Below are 17,640 nucleotides of genomic sequence, written 5' to 3' on the forward strand. Positions count from 1 at the left end.
CAAGCCCTGGGCTTCAGGAGGCGGCCGCTTTTGGAAGAGAGGATCCTGGACCAGGGAACACCGGCAAGAGGAGCCCCTGCCCTCCCCAGGCCGCAAACAGGCTCCTGCCGCTGCTTCTCTGTGACCCAGAAAAATCCTCTGGGTGGGAGAGGCCCGGTTGGGCGCAGGCCACGATATCTAGTACACACAGATGCGCACACCAGCTACACAAACAGCAGCCACTGAACACGTCCAAACACAATTCCCAGTCATGTACGAAGCACAAAACAACTGAGGAAAGAACGCAGTGCTTTAGCACAAATCCAGTCCAAAATTTAAGAAGAAAAACACAACGTTGATCCATAACAATAAAGGAGATCTAAACCCTCTTATTACAGCCTAAATAATGAATTATTATTTATGAAATGTAAATTGCAACTGCCATATCCATCCTGCAACATCTCCAAAAAAGGGAGAAAATCCAAACTGTTTCAGTACAATAACTTCAGTTTGTATCACTAAAGCCGACTTCATTTTAAGAAGCATGAATGAGTGTGCATGCACCCCTCCCTCCCCCCACTCTGGAACTTATTTTGCATGTCCGGCCTTCCTTGGAAAATGTGAATCAACAAGAAAGAAGCTTTCTAAGAGAAACCGCACCCCCACATATACTGGATTATGGGGCAGAGTTCCAGAAAGGCAGAACCCTCCATGGGTCACACAGATGCACACACACACTGCTGTTGCACAAGCAGGACCTTACAAGGCAAAGACAGATGACAGAGCAGGAAAGGGATGGCCGGCCTTTCAAGGAAGGAGGTTAAGCCCTCAAGGAGAGCTGAGATGGGGTGAGATGCCCAATGAGTTTTCCAGTGGGCTTTTATTTGCACCCCACCCGATCCCAGCAAAAAACCACAAACAACCACCTGAGGTGGAGGGGTTGCAAGATGCACTCAAGGCTCCACCAGGAGGTGCCCGTGCAGGGGTGGGGCTCCTCAGATCCAAGGCCCGGCCTCTAAGCAGAGAATGCCCCCCACCCCTGCCAGTGCATATGGGTCAGCGAAGCACCAGCCAGGCCTGTTCCTGGTGGCATCTTCCCACTCCATCCCATTTTGTGTGGCAACGAGCAGAGTATGAAGCGAGAGGCCAAGCAGAGGACAAGGAGAATTCCTGGGCAGAGTGTCTTGCCTGTTTGTCTAGTTATCTTCGTTCTGCTTGCCTGCTCCTTCTGGCTGTAGGAGGGGGTCAAAGGAGGGGTCTCCCTCCCTTACTCTGTAAAACACCAAGCAAGCTGCAGGCAGACACGCACCATTAATGATTAACTCCGCAGTCCCTGGTAGAACGAGTGTGACGTCCTCCTGCTGTAGCAAGCAAATGGATTCAGGTGGGATGGCAATTCTTGCGTGGAGAGTCTTGGGAGGGCCAAGAGTCCTGCCCTGAGGGATGTCCATCCACAGAGCTCTAGGGCAGCCCCACCAGCCTCTCCTTGGGAGCAGCACTGCTCCCTCCCCCCATTAAGCCAACACCCAGCTGTCCTCTTCATGCTCAGAAACACTTTCCACTTCTCTAGATGCTGATAAGGCCCCTGGTTGGAGCCATGTATGGGATACAAGAAAACTGCCGCTGAAGGGATCTCTTTTGCTGCCCTCTCCTGGCAGAGAAGAGTTTAAGATTTCCCTGGTATTTGCCTGCCGCTCCAAAGACTGGAATTAGGGACCCTCTGCTACAGTTCCTTGCCCTGTAGAGTTGAGGCAAATCATTCAAACTGCTCCTAGGAGCCCCTCATCAGCTGCAGCCAACACAAACACAAATCCCAAAAAAGCAGCCATTGAGGCCAGCCCTACTGTTAGTGAGATTTGGGGGGGGGGGCAGAAAATTGCCATTCCTTAAAGCTTGCTGTGATATTGTCATCACTATGGGAAGACGTACCATCTTGGTCCTCTGTCCGAGCCACCAAAGTGGTTCCAGCCATCTCTGGGTTCTGTGGTCATCTGTGGCAGCATGAAGAGGGGGCAGGGGCGAGGAAAGTCCTGCAGGATCTGAAAGGCTGGCTGGTCCGTTGTGGCTGGAGCTGCCATAGGGAGAGGTGGCAGCAGCATATGAGTTTGCACCATGGGACAGATGGCCAGGTGTGTGTGTGTGATCAAGTAACAACTGACTTATGGCGGCCCCATAGGGTTTTCAAGGCAAGAGATGTTCAGAGGTGGTTTGCCATTGCTTGCCTCTGTGTGGGCTGAGAGAGTTCGGAGAGAACTGTGACTAGCCCAAGGTCACCCAGCAGGCTTCATGTGGAGGAGTGGGGAATCGAAGCTGGGTCTCCAGATTATAGCCAGGACAGCCTCCGATTCTGCCCGGAGCTCTCCACTACAAATCTCTCTGCCTCTCTGTCTGTGCTCTGTGTTTTGAAGGCATGCTTGGGGGTTCTCCAGTTTTTAAAGCACAGCATATCAAATAAAGATCAAAAGCTCCTAGGCCCGTACAACTTTCTTTAGCATCCCACATTATGTCATGGCACCGTCACCTTAGAGGTGGTGCCACTATAAGTCCAGCTTGTGTCACAACATCGTCACCTGGTTTTGTAACTTTCCATTTGGAAATCATTGATCACAGTGAAGTTAGATGACCAAGACTGGTGGAATATGCTGGTGTGGAAGACCGAGGGGCTTTGGCTCCAGGTGATAGCTGTCTGTCTGTCTGGGAACAGGAATCTGTGGCTCTTTGTCCTGCCCCGGAGTTTTTTATTGTGATAAAACACAGGGGTCCAGGGGCCTGGTCAATCATTTTCTGCTAAACTGCTCCACCATTCACCTCAGCGCCTTCATTCCCAGGAGGATTAAATGTAGGGTCAAAGGTAGCTGGCAGGACTGACTGTAAAGTTCAGAGCCCCATGGAAAAAGGGGCTGCTCAGCAAAGAACTTCTGAAAGGGGGCCTGTAAGAGGAAGGCATGGGCAGGAATTCTGGCTCTTGTCAGAAGGGAGAGAGTGGGCCGTGCCTGGAATGCGTGACCGTTCCAGATGTGATGCAGAAGCCTCAGAGAGCTTATAGATTAAGGCCTTGCCCTTAGAGGTCTCTGTGCCCACGGCAAAAAGGGGCCACGGGTCTTTGGAACCAGTACCCCTCATCTTGCCACATGCAGAATAAAATGCCCAGGCCTTGTTAGCCAAAGCTGGAAGGGCAGAAGGCAGGTGAATTAGAGGGACAAGGGCTGAGAATGACTGTGTCTTCATTTGGAAATGGAAGAGAAAAAAAGGAGACATATCTCTTAATGGATGAAAAAAAACACATCTTGATATGCATTATGGTAGCCTTAGGATCATTCTGTAGCTAGAAGAAGATATGGCCATACATTTTAAATACTTTTAATTTCAGCAGTTCACAAAAGCCATGAATGTCAGTGTTGATGATCCAGCAGGCCCTGAGGACACAGAGAGAGGCCCCAAGAGAGAAGCAGGACTTGCTCCACTTTGTTAGGAACCATTGGGAAATGGTTTCCAATTGTCAAAGGTGTCAGACAAGGATGTACTTTATCTCCCTATCTCTTTAATCCATATGCAGAACATATAGGGAAACCTGGATTAGATATAGATGAAAGGGGAGTGAAAATTGATGGAAGGAGCATTAACAGTTTGAGATATGCTGATGGCACCACATTAAAGGTAAAGGTTCCCTGTGCAAGCACTGAGTCATTCCTGACCCATGGGGTGATGTCACATCCCAACGTTTTCTAGGCAGACTATGTTTACGGGGTGGTTTGCCAGTGACTTCCCCAGTCATCTTCTATTTACCCCCAACAAGCTGGGTACTCATTTTACCAGCCTCGGAAGGATGGAAGGCTGAGTCAACCTTGAGCCGGCTACCTGAAACCAACTTCCGTAGGGATCGAACTCAGATCGTGAGCAGAGCTTGGACTGCAGTACTGCAGCTTACCACTCTGCGCCACTGGGCTCCTGGCACCACATTACCGGCAGAAAATAGTGAAGACTTGGAATGGATACTGCTGAGGATTAAAGCAGAAAGTGCCAAAGCAGTGTTGGATGTAAATATACACTCCCCTCTGTGACCAGATTTATTATCACAAAGTAGAGACGACGCCAGGTTTAAGAAGCAAAGGGAGAAAAAAGCTTTTTTTATTTTGCCAGGCAAAAGAGGAAGACATTTCAGCCCTTTTCGGGTTCAAAAGTGAAAGTCTCCTAACAGACTCCGCCTAGTTCTCATATTTATACTTTTCCAGAGTTCTTTGTTCTAAGAGGATTTGAATATCTCCTCCTCTCAAATCCACCCTAACTCTGATCTCATTTTGTGGTCACATGGATATGATCTCATCTGTTATTTGGTGATATCCTGTACCAGATACGAAAGATTACCTGCTTTGTTCAGTTTAAGTTAGACAGGACTATTTTCTACTGACTTATATAAATAACCACAGCTTACAAATATAATAGAAAAATAACATTTTTCTAATATGCTAGAATTAAATTAATTAAAATCTTACACATCCCACAGTCCCCCCTCATGATCAAAATCAAAATTATTTTGAATCTTGATCATTCTATTATATTAACTTGCAATTTTAAAACAATAATGTAGATACAATGTTTCCCTAGCCACTTTTTCTAACCCAAAGGACCAAATAATACATCAAAATGGCTTTCTAAAAGAGTTTCAAACATCTACTCTTGTTCTTTAGCTAACAATTGTGCTCTGGTTTCCAAGTTTTCAATCATAAGTCTTGTTTATTTTTTGAATAAAAATTAAGTTCGCCTGCAGGTTCGACCAACCACTTCGAGCCTCTTGCACTTGAGCTCTCTCTCCAGTTGCAGTGGCGTTGGCTGCCACGACGTCATCTACTGCCCTTCTGATCTCGGCCTCACACGGTGGTAGCACTTTCTTGCATCTGGATTAATGGACCCAGCCTTCCTTTCCATTTACCTTCACTGCGACATCTGTGGTGAAAAGAATTTGGAACGGACCCGTCTACCTGAGCTGGAGAGTAGTATGCTTTTAAGAATTTACAAACACCCAGTCTCCTATTAAAAAAAAAATGGACAACAGAGTTTAGGGGGAGAGGTTGTACAACACAAGCCAGTTTTTGGGTTTCCTTCAAAGCTGCACTTAAAGTTTTTATATAGTTTTTTTCATATATCTGTTTTCAACCTCTTTATTGGGTGTTCCCTGATTTTAAAAATGCTAAAAGAGACATTCATACAGAGCCTCAAAGGGCAACAACTTGTGTGGCCCTTGGGCTAATATACGGATGCGTGTCAGTGTGATAGGCAATACATCTGACCATTTTAAATTAGTTTTTTTTACACAAATTTTAATTAACATTTCTTTTTAGGGTCTGATTCATTTTTTTTACTGTCCCTGGTAACTGGGATCGCCAAGCCATGTAAAAACTATATTTTATTTTCATTTTTTTTAAATGTTCTATAACTTCCCTAACAAATAACCCCCTCTGTCTACAAATAACCCCTTTGATATGTTACATGCTTTTGCTATGTGTTTTGTTTTCTGATAGATGCCCTTTCCATTGTATGATTGCAAGAATATTTCTGTTAACCCTGTTCCCCAGATGACTATTCTAGTGTAATTGTGTGAGGATGTGTGTGATGTGTACCCTTAGGCTTTTTTCAACCACCCCCCTCTTGTTTCTGTAGTCCCTACTTTTGCCATCCAGTTCCTTTTCTTCTTCAGTGCAGGGCCCTGTAGGTGGTAGTGTAAAAACTGGGGTTAAAGTCATTACCATATCACAGGATGTTGATTTTGCTGTAGTCACTTTTGCCATTTCATCAGCTCTGCAATTTCCTTTGGCCTCCTTGGTATGTCCAGTTTGATGTTATTGTCACCTGTAACTAAATATTGTCCAAAACCTGTAAAATCAAATTTCCATGCTTTACAGCTCCCCACTAGCTGTCAGGACTCTTTGTTCTTTTCAGATGTATTTATATGCTTGTACAACTCCAAAAGCATCTTTGCTGTCAGTATAAATGTTCACAGTCTTACCTGCTGCTTTAAATAAGGCCTGGTTCAATGCATATAATTCGGCTGCTTGTGCTGAAAATGACGCTGGTAATGGCTTTGCTTCAAGCACTTCGCACTCAGTCACTAGGCTGTATCCACTCTGCCTTTTTCCACTCACCACTCGAGAAGATCCATCAATCCAAATTTCGAGATCTGCGTTGTGGATAGGCTCATTTACCCGTGCCATGGTGCACATATCTACAGTCTGTAGACAGTCAGTTGTTACAGGCAGCAGACTAGCAGGATTTTTGTAAGTTATTTGGCTCCTTTCCGTTGTAACAAAATAGTCACTGCATGAGGGCAAAACACTCTGATTGGATGTTCAATAGTCAATTCCTTTGCTTCCTTCACAGCAAGGGCAGTTGCAGCTACTGCCCTCAAGCATGGAGGCCACTCTTGTGCCACTGGATCCAGCTGTTTTGATAAATAAGCTACAGGTCTTTCAGTTAGCCCACAAGTTTGTGTAAGGACCCCCGCCATGCAACCCTCTTTTTTGCAGGTCAGGGATACCCAGAGCTGGTGCTGTCATCAAAGCTTGCTTCAGCTCTTTTTACTTATGTGCATTTTCAGGTTCCCACTACAATACTTTTGGTTCCTCATCATGGCATATTTTTATAAAGTCTCTGGTTAGTTTACTATACTCTTTTATCCACTCACGACAAAATTTCAATATTTCCAAGAAGGACCTTAGCTGTTTCTTAGTTTGAGGGAGTGGCATGCGATAAATAGTCTTCCCTGTGTTATTTTGTGTCCCAAATAAATTACTTCCCTTTGGGCTACTTGGAGTTTTTCTTTTGAGACCCTATATTCTTTCTGTCTTAAGAAATTCAGCAATGAGATCTTTCCCTTTAACACCAGCTTCCCTGTTTTTGCAGAGATTATCTGGATTCTTTCACCTCAGGAGAAACAGGTCCTTAGAGTTGGCATCCAGTGGAATGCTAAAAAGGCATTTTTCAAATTTGTCACACTAAACCATACATGGTGTCCTGATGGGATGTACAGGAAAGTGTGAGGATCTGACACCATTGGATGCCCATGTTGAACAATCTCATTAATTTCCTTTAAATCCTCAACTAATCTCCATCCTCTTCTCTTTCCTTTTCTACCTGGCTTTGGCAAGGCCAGAATAGGGTGGTTGTCTCCCATTTGTCAGCAACTGCTGTACTACTGGTAATTTTAACTGGCATTTACGCTCCCAGTCAAAGGTTACCTGTATGGGTGAAATGTTCAACTGGCCTGCATTGTCATCTTGCACTTACAGCATTCGTTTACAAATAATATATAATTTTTTTTTTTAATGATGCCACCTTTATGTTATAACAACATAAAAACAGAAAAACATAAAATAAAAAGACACTGTCCTTCAGTGTTACTTCTTTAAAGATGCCCGCCACAGCCGCTGGCGAAACATCAGGAAAGAAAATTCCAAGACCACGGTTACACCGCCCAGATAACCTATGAGAACCAATTAACTTTGACCGTGAAAGCCTTTAATAATACCCTGGCTTTAATTTGACTGTGTTTTAAAACACTTAATATATTAACATGATTTCTCCGTCCCTGGAGAAAACAGGCACCTAGCATCACCAATATCCATCTCATTGAATAACCATAACTATCCTCTCTCTTTATAAACCCTTCTGCTTTCCTCTCGTAAAGTCTTTCCCAACCATACATAACACCTTTCTTCAGCCCTCTTAAGCCACAACACTTGCCCCTTCACAACACACTCAAAACATGCTCTAACTTTCTCATAACTTACTTATTCCCTTATATTAATACACATTGCCTTTCCACCTTGTAAGCATTTCCAGTCTGTTTCTTTTCTTATAAAGTTTTATACAGTTCACAAGACTCTGCTTTCCAAATTCCAAACACTTTTGACTTGACCCTCCTCCTGCGTTCAGCAAGAGGGCTGGTTCAGTCAGAGTTAACTTAAAATTCCATTTTTTTTAAATTTTGTTTCACATTTTAAACTTCAGAGAAAGAAAGGATCTTCTGTTAACAAAACAGCATTGCTGCCTTGATTTACGACCAGTCTGTTAAAAAAACCTAGAGAAAAAAAGAACAGAGAAGCAAGAAGGTTTAAAGAAACACTTTAAAGCGGAGAAAGGAGGGGCATGGGGGATTTTTTTTTTTCTTCCAGTCTCTTCCTCAGAAAGAAGACAACCAGATTACTTTTCTCCCAGCAAAGAACAGATTTTCAACAGAAAACAACAACAACACACACAACAAAACCAGACTACTCAAACAATTTGATTTTTTTTCGGCAACACAGTTTGAAGGGAGGAGGGAAATTTTTTTTGGCTGACGCCGTCCAGTATCTCAGGCTGGCCCCATAAAAAATAAACACGTTAACATTTGTCAAATAATCACATAACCCTTTATAAAATACTTCACAGAAAGAGGGAACATAAATCACGCTGGACAAGACAAGACACTACGTTCCCTCTTCCAGGCATTCACCTCCTCCAGTGCCCTGGAGGCAACTGGAAAAATTTCGGATCAGCACAGGATTCCACAATCCCTGCTCTTGCTTTTCACACTGACAATAAAATACCATTGGCTGAACCCTCTGTTACAGCCCCCGTTACCATTCCAACTCAGTGGCGTCCCACTGAGCCCCTTATCCATGGTGGCGTTGCTTCTGCCTTCTCCTCTTAGAAGGGCTTACCTCTAAGATCTGCCCCACCATTAAGGTCCCGTAATTCCTTTCCGCGGTTCCTTACCTCCAGCCCGTTGCTTCTCCTGGGTCGGTTTAAAAGTGGGACTCTGCAATTGCACTCACCCCCAGATGCTGTGTCTGCCAAGCTTGAGGACCAGCGAAATCGCCGGGTGCACCTGTCCTACAAAACTTCGACACCCGTCATCTGTGAGCAATTGACAACCAGATGTCCCCTGGGGTGCCATAAATCTGTTGGATGTAAATATACACTCTCCTCTGTGACCAGATTTATTATCACAAAGTAGAGACGACGCCAGGTTTAAGAAGCAAAGGGAGAAAAAAGCTTTTTTTATTTTGCCAGGCAAAAGAGGAAGACATTTCAGCCCTTTTCGGGTTCAAAAGTGAAAGTCTCCTAACAGACTCCGCCTAGTTCTCATATTTATACTTTTCCAGAGTTCTTTGTTCTAAGAGGATTTGAATATCTCCTCCTCTCAAATCCACCCTAACTCTGATCTCATTTTGTGGTCACATGGATATGATCTCATCTGTTATTTGGTGATATCCTGTACCAGATACGAAAGATTACCTGCTTTGTTCAGTTTAAGTTAGACAGGACTATTTTCTACTGACTTATATAAATAACCACAGCTTACAAATATAATAGAAAAATAACATTTTTCTAATATGCTAGAATTAAATTAATTAAAATCTTACACATCCCACAGCAGGATTATAGCCGAACATCAAGTAATGACTACTGGGGAATTACACAACATTATGGTTTACAATGAAGAAACTGAAATTGTTCAAAATTTTCTATTCCTTGGCTCCATCATCAACCAAAAAGAAGACTGCAAGCAAGAAATCAGATGGAGATTTGAGACTGGGAGCTAGAAATGATACTTAAGTGTAAGGATGTGTTGCTGGCCACCAAGATCAAGATAATCCATGCCATAGTGTTCCCCATTATTATGCATGAGTGTGAATGTTGGACAATGAAGAAAGCTTACAGGAAGCAAGTAGATTAATTTGAAATGTGGTATTGGAGGAGAGTTTTACAAATACCATAGACCATGGAAAAGACAAATAAGTGGGTTCTAGATGAAATCAAGCCTGAATTCTCCCTAGAAGCTAGAATGACTAAACTGAGGCTATTGTACCTTGGTCACATTATAAAAAGACACTGGAAAAGACAACAATGCTAGGAAACGTTGAAGGCAGCAGGAAAAGAGGAAGACCCAGCATGAGATGGATTGACTCCATCAAGGAAGCCATGGCCTTCAGTTTGCAAGACCTGAGGAAGACTGTTAAGGACAGGGTGTTTGGGAGGTCATTCATTCATAGGGTCACCGTAAGTAAGGAGTGGCTTGACAGCACACAACACATCTGCCACTGAGGGGCTCCTGCTGTACCGGGTTGGGGTGACATCCTGCCTATTCTGGCTCTTTTCAGAAGCCACCACTGCTTTGCCCCCTTCCTTCTCACCCCTGAAACATGACACGTCCCCTGCTGCCACCTCCAGGTCCTGGATGTCTTGGCATCCCCCCTCCCCTAGGCCCCTCCACCTCTTCTTAGTTCTCCAGGTGCCTACAGTGTAACCTTCCCAGCTTAACTGCAGGTTAATTATTTGTCACTCTGTTCCCAGACACCTGTTGTGGGTCCCAGGGAAAAGACACAGGCTGGCTATATGGAAGTGGGACTAGGAGAAGATCTAGAAGGGACAAGGTCAGTTCCTATGGAGCTCAAGGGCAGTGCCGTGATCCAGTGATCTCACCCCCTGTTGCATTCAGGGGAAACCGAAAACTCACTGAGAAGCTGTGGAGAGTGCATCTGATCACAATCAGCTGATACACTCTGAGTGGCCACCCCTCCCCTAGAGCCTGGACAAAAGAGAAGAACACACATCTGAGGCACAGCAAGATTTTTTCCAAGGCCCCCCGATGTTCATATATGCCACTTTAGTTCATGGTTGTTTATCTCACCAGGGATCTGCACAAAAGTTAGTAACTATTGCTCAGTAGACCAGCTTTGCATGGCAGGAGAATTTCAGCATCACACATTACCATGAATGGCCATGAATATTATAAAAGGGAGATGGTCCACCAGTGCTTTGTTTCTAAAATGAGAGGTGGCGGTGAATAAGCCTACCAAGAAGCACCCTCTGGCTAATCCAGTGTCTTGCTGTGGTGGCAACGGATGCTCAGAGATACCATCAGTTCACATCTGCTAGGGATGAATTCAGGTCAGCCCTGGTTCAAATGAGGCTTTAAAGGATCTTAGGATCGATGGTTTCTGCAAGAAAAGTACTCCGTAAACAGGTTTAGCTCAGGTTTCACACTTCCGTCCAGCAGGGCAAATGTGACTCTTGAGACAAGAAATACTCATAGTGGACTGTGCATATCTCAGGTGTGGCCTTGGGTCATGCAGAGATAGGGCTGGCCGTACCTGCAGCTGTGAATCCGCCTACTGGGGGTGGGGTGGAGGATATTAAAAACGCCCTGCTGCTCATTCTCACTCTCACAGACGATCATTCACACCACTATGTGGAGGTTCTTCATCACACTCCTGCTGGCAGTTGGAGGTAAAGCGCAGATTCCAGGCGCACGCTCTTCTGCACCACTAGTCTACCGCAGCGCTTCTGAACCCACCACAGCCCAAGTGATCTTCCTTACAAGGTCCTTTTCTTCTGTCTCAGTGGGTTGTGGCTGTAAGAACAGAAGGAGTTGCTTCCCTGCCCCAAATGTTGATTTTCCTGTATCTTGGCTGCCTTGAATGTTTCCTGGCTGGCCTTGGGAAAGGACTTTGGGGAAGGACCATGGGGAAGGACTGTGCCCCTTCCAATGACAATTCCCTGACACCTACAAAGTCAGACCATGCCAGCCTTCCATGAGATACTCTAATTTCAACAGGTCTTTTAGGACTCTGGATGCTGAGTGGTGATGGGATTTTGCAAGAATTATTCTTAGTAGAAGACAAAGCTATAAATGTATAAACTCATGTTTAGGCCATGCAGCTTACCTAAACTTCAGTTGAAACCTGGGAGGTTTGAGTCAATAGTGAGTGTTGAGGGAAGATGGTTCTCCTTTGTGAAGGAAGCTGGAAGGTAGGTTGTGAGACCTGGCAGATAGCCGAAGAGAAAGCCGCCCCGGGTACTGCTGAGTGCACTATTTATTGGCTTGATTTATTCTCTAGCTTTTTCTATAGAGACCATCTGGTGGGCAATCCTGGAGAGAGTGGGCATGACCAATGCCTCAGTCTCTCTCCTGTAGGATGCTGTGAAATGAATGCTATCTGCATTCCACAGACCCTTCCCTAAGAGAAGGAATCATGGGGGCATTGGCATGTGCATAATCATTGTCTCACTGAATCTATTCTCTCCTTAGCTCATGGTTGTGGAGAGCCCACCTATGCCCCCCTGGGAAGAGTAGTGAATGGTCAGGATGCTGTGCCTTATAGTTGGCCCTGGCAGGTGAGTTTGGCTACTTTAGACTTTGTAAAAATATGGGGGCCCCAGTGAGTGGACCAGTTATGTAGGCAAGGTGGAAATAAGTTGCTGCTTCCTTGTTCCATGCAGAGCTGTAGGCTGAAGAAAGAACTGAAGTTCTGCACCCTGAAATAAGCTTTGGGGTGCCCCAAATAATATCCTCCTATTACTGGAATTCCATTCCCTTTAAGGTACCCCAGCACTGTATCCTGCCCAAAGCTTCATTTTTGCACCCCGATTCCCCCAGGCCAACATTTGGTGATATTGGGGTTTTGTGCCCTAAAATACACCATTGTCCACAACAGATCTCCTTGATGAATAAGGAGCTGGGTGCCAGGAACCACCTTCAGCTTTCTGGTGTTTAGGGAGTCCCCGATTCATGCACTTGACGCCGTGGAACTGAATGGTAACAAGCTAGCGGTGGACATGGAGTGAGGGAGGAGGGAGAGCTTTATGGGTACGTAATTGCCCCCCCCCATGCTTTCCACAGATCTCCCTGCAGTATGAGAGCAACGGAGAGTTCTACCACACTTGTGGAGGAAGCCTTATTGCCCCCAACTGGGTCATGACTGCTGGACACTGCATCTCGTAAGTTCTATCACTGCACAGGCTGGGTTTAAGCCCTGGTTGGGGTCTGAGGGAACAAGAGTTCCTGAGGTGTGAGGATGACTTGCTTGAGCCTGAATAGCTGGTCTCTGTCTGGTAATAGGAAGACACTGGGAGACTTCTGGGGCAGGCTGGCCCTCTAGATTCCTTTGGGTATCACACATTTCAACAATGAGACTATGGAGCATTTGGGGATAGATGTCAGAAGGGAATATAAACATAGCCGCCTTATAGTGAATCAGTTCCCCTGCTCCAGGTAGCCCAGCACAGTCTATTCTGACAGGCAGTAGCTCTTCAGATACTCAGTCAGAGGAGATTTGCCTCATCTGAGATCCTTTAAACTGAAGGTGCTAGGGACTGAACCCAGATCCTTCTGCTTGCAAAGTCTTACATGAGGTTATCAACTTCATGAGCACTGAGACAAGGAACAAAGGGCGAGGGAAGGTTGCCTGCATATTTTCTACCATCTGTTTCCAAATCAAGCTGGCTTCCCTTTGTTTCCTATAGATTGCCCACCTATTTCTTGATAGTCAGGATGGGTTTTGTTTGTGCCAGGGTTCCTTGGGTTTGAGCACTGGAACTAGCTTCCGCTGCCAATACTCTGTCCTACAATATATGACTTAATAATACAGACAATACTGCCTTTGTACATATACAGAGTGTCTTGCCCTAATGCCCGAGCAACCACAAGTAGTCCTCATTCAGAATGAAGGAGCAGTGGTTCAAGATGAGAGAGGACGAGCCCCAGCACCTCTCAGGAAATCGTCACCCAGCACTGAGTCCTGCCCGCATTCTCTTTCTCTGCATGACCCTTGTCCTTCCCTTTCAGCTCATCCCTCCGGTACAAAGTTGTGCTGGGTGAGTACGACAGGAGCAATGAAGAGGGCTCTGAGCAGCACATCCTTGTAAACTCAGAGGACATCTTTGTACATCCTGGCTGGAACAACAACTGTGTATCTTGTGGGTAAGTATAACATCTGTGGGAAAGGGTGTGCCATCTGAGGGACGATGCTATCCGGCACCTCTGTTAGAGAGGTCGAAGAGAAAGTTCATGTAAAAACTGTGATGCACCCAAACCAAGAAGGAGATCTAGATTCCACACAAGCTGGACAGGCAACTGTAGATGGTTTTGTTTGGGCCAGAAGGAAGAGTAAAGGGAGGACTAAAACCAGTGCTGTGGGACCTGACTCTCCACATTTTCTGGGGCTGCTTATTCCCTTCTTTTGTGCCAGCAGCGACTAAATTATTTGCAGGCAGACGGCTTGTAGAGGATTCACATCAAATTAAGGGCTGATTGTGGCTGGTCAGTAATGTTCTTTATCTTGATTCTAAACTTTAGATTGAGAAGTTTTGATTGAGACGAGCTCTCTAGCACTTAGAAAGATGTCTGATATTCCTGGGTCTACTTTCTGGAGAATGGAATGAGATTCACAGAACTACAAAGATTCAAGGACTTAATTTGAGCCAGGATTTAGCTCCAGAATGTATTTGCGAAGCCTGGAGGAAGCAGTTGAATGTGCAGAGCGCCCACAGCTAACTCCCACACAACTGGGATTAGAGGACATGGTTTGATATGGGATTGAGTTTATCTCCCCTCCTATTTGGAACGTTGCCTTAAGAGCAAATTATCCACCTTTGGAGCAGCAAAGACCCTCAATACATGATTAATTAATCCTTTGGCACAGAGCCAACAAAATTGATTGCCAGATAAAAGATTTCAGGATGTTCCCATCAACTTCTGCTTACTTCTATGAGTAACCCCTTTCCTACTCTTTCAGGGATGATGTTGCCCTGCTCAAGCTGTCGCGTGATGCAGTACTCAATGATAAAGTGCAGCTAGGATGCCTCCCACCCCCGGGAGACCTGCTTCCCAATGACTACCCTTGCTTCATCAGTGGCTGGGGTCGCCTCTACAGTACGTGATTCTATCCTGCCAATGGAGAGGTGGGGATGGAGAGCTCAGGAAGAGTGGGGAGGTTACAAATGTTCAGCTCGAAGGCAGTGGGAATGGCTGCCAGTTCCTATCTGTATGCTCAGCCTCATGGACGTTCAGAGGCCATTGATGGAAATCTACCATACTCAAAAGGACCATGCTCCCCCCTCCCACCATTCAGCACCATTGCAGGCAACAGAATACGGTCCCCACTGCTTACAGCAGTGGTTCCCAACCTTTTTGCTATAGTGACCCACAAGTCCAAATGTATGTGGCATAGTGACCAACTTTAAAAACAAAACAAAATGCCCCATTTCACTCCCCATGGAGGGAAACTGCTGGCAACACAAACATTCCCCTCTAAGGCAGCCATGCCCTGGCCACACTGTTCTTTGCTGTAGAGATGCTGTGAAGTCAATCTCAGTGTTAGCCAATGAGCAATTTCAGGTGTATATGTATTTAAAGGAATATGCCAATAATCTATTTAACACAAATGTGGGAAATAAACTCTTTCAAGCATTGTGCTCAAGAGTTTAATCATGAATAAACACACAGCCATTGAATGATAGCAGCCAACAAAGTCCCGTCAGAATGACGGTGGCCATCACAGCATCCTGATCCCTCTTTGGACTCTCCTCCTACAGCTGGTGGACCTCTCCCCTCCAAACTGCAGCAGGCATTGCTCCCAGCAGTGGACCATGCGCACTGCTCGCAGCCTACTTGGTGGGGAACCACTGTCAAGAAGACCATGGTTTGTGCCGGAGGGGACATACGTGCTGGCTGCAATGTGAGTAATGAATGGCAAACAGGAGACTTCAACTGTGAGGTGGGGTGGGATTGTAATGATGTTGCCATGGAGGTGTTTGTATCTTTAGATCCTAGGGGACTATTTCTTGAGTGGGACAATAGAAAGCAGGCAGTGCACTTCCCAATCCAGCCAGTTAACAAACTTCAACTTAACTGATGTGACAGCAACAACAAAATGAAAATAAGTGCTGCTGAGGCTTTGGAGGCTGACCTCTTGTGCCTCAGGCATTGGACTGTATTTAATCACATGGGAATTATATCAGCAGATACGTATGTGGCCTGAGTAGCACTAAAAGATACCACAGAGCCTTGTGGTTTAAGTAAGTTTTACAGCAGAAGCTTTTGTTAACTGAAGCCTACTCATCAGATGCTCGCGTAGAATAAAGTTTTCTTCATTGTACAACACAAAGCTTTCAAAGTTTATTCATTTTCAGGGTGACTCTGGTGGCCCCCTCAACTGCCAGGCTGCTGATGGGAGATGGTATGTCCATGGTGTTACTAGCTTTGTGTCTGCCTGGGGGTGCAACACCTTGAGGAAACCCACTGTCTTCACCCGGGTCTCCGCTTTCAACTCCTGGCTTGAAGAGGTATTGTCCTTGCCTATATTGGGGGATGGGGAAAGAGCATGCTGGCCAGATGCCTATGGGACTCTTTCCTCCATAGCTGGGTGCTGCATAGTCCCTCTTGCTGATGGGATCTCCCCTGTCAATACGGGATGGCATGGAGTTACCTAGTAGGAAGGACAGCGTTCCCCAGCCCATTCTCACATACAGAATATCCCACTCAGTTTCCAGGAGGCAAAGAAGTAACGTGAAAGGTTGACTGAAGGAGGCAGGGGTTGCCTTGGAACTCATGGATAAAATGCAGCACTTTGTCTGGAGAACCATCTAGTTTATTGGGCATTTTAGCTCGTCCTGAAGTGGCCCAACTGGGTTCTGTCCCACTTGCATGAAAAAGGCCACAACTGCTAGCAAGGCCCACAGCAGACTCTCAGGGTCAGATTTCTGCACTTAGGGTTGGAGCACGGGGCAAAATTCAGATTGCATGTTACTACTGTCCGTGTACTTTTACTCATAATGCAGCTCTGGTTTTGCTTTGCAGACGATTGCCAACAATTGATTGCAAGCAGCAGCACCCCGTCCCACATTGGATTCTGCCTGTTAAGAATAAAATACTTCTTGACTAATATGTTTGTGTCTTGCACTAGTTCCTTTTCTTGCGTCCCTCTTATTTTTCTGAGGTTGCCAAACAGTGAATATACCAAAAGCATTTGGTCTTCCTTCATCCAGCCCAAAATACCCCCAAACGCTGCCATCCCTGTCACTTTCCCCAGTGCTTGCTCTTTGGGAAAGGGGGTGAAATGAAACCCAACTGTGAGGAAGAAAAGTCTGAATAAATGGACATTTCCCCCAATAGCATCAGGACTTATATTGTACATGGAAGAACAATTCAGGGACTGAACGAGCCTCTTAATTTCTAGAGCTGTGTATAAAATCCTCTCTTCAGCTTCCTTCTGTTTCTACATTTGTTCTCCAGCTTATTCACTGACTACTTTCCCCTCAGAGGCCTCTTCTTTTTCTTTCACTTTCTGCCTTTTATTTTTTCCCCTTCAGGCTTTCCCCCTGTCACTTCTTGTTCTTCACCATCTCTATGGTCCTTCCTCTCATTTTCCCTTCTTTTTGTCTTCCACACACAGTCCCATTCTCCCCCTTCAACTTTTCACCTGTAGTTTCTCCTTCACTTCTCTGCTCAACCCTCCCACTGTCAGGTTCCTTTTATCGTATTTTTCACCTCAGCTTTCCTTTCTTTTCGCCCCTCAGCCCGACTTCTTCTGCCATCGCTGTCCCTCCACCCGCCAGTCATTTCCCTGCTTGTCGTTTTGGCGCCTTTTATTCCCCGCCTCAGCCTGCCCTCCTCCGCCTCAGCGTCTTTTCTGCTGCAGCCAGGACCGTGTTTTTCCTCCTCAGCCTGTTCTCCCCCATCCCGACTTCAGTTGTTTCCTTCAGCCTTATTCCCCCCTCAGCTTCGTGCTCTTTCCCCTCAGCCTTCTCCCCTCAGAGAAATTTCCCTCAGCCTTTCCTTCTCCAGCCACTTGACCCCCCCTCCTCCCTCTTCCTAATCCATTTGGCGGCGTCCCGCCCCCC

General features: G+C 45.7%; 1 protein-coding gene across 1 annotated transcript; it reads left to right on the plus strand.

Annotated features, from left to right (window-relative positions):
• The first annotated feature begins 11,207 nt into the window (after nucleotides 1–11,207).
• CELA3B (chymotrypsin like elastase 3B) lies at nucleotides 11,208–16,615 on the plus strand. The gene is made up of 8 exons (XM_056865604.1): nucleotides 11,208–11,247; nucleotides 12,050–12,135; nucleotides 12,641–12,738; nucleotides 13,586–13,720; nucleotides 14,535–14,671; nucleotides 15,334–15,476; nucleotides 15,931–16,083; nucleotides 16,598–16,615. Exons 1-8 carry the CDS (start codon nucleotides 11,208–11,210, stop codon nucleotides 16,613–16,615), a joined length of 810 nt encoding a protein of 269 aa, XP_056721582.1.
• The last annotated feature ends 1,025 nt before the right edge of the window (nucleotides 16,616–17,640 follow it).

Source organism: Euleptes europaea, chromosome 19 (assembly GCF_029931775.1).
Source record: "Euleptes europaea isolate rEulEur1 chromosome 19, rEulEur1.hap1, whole genome shotgun sequence".
Taxonomy (NCBI): domain Eukaryota; kingdom Metazoa; phylum Chordata; class Lepidosauria; order Squamata; family Sphaerodactylidae; genus Euleptes; species Euleptes europaea.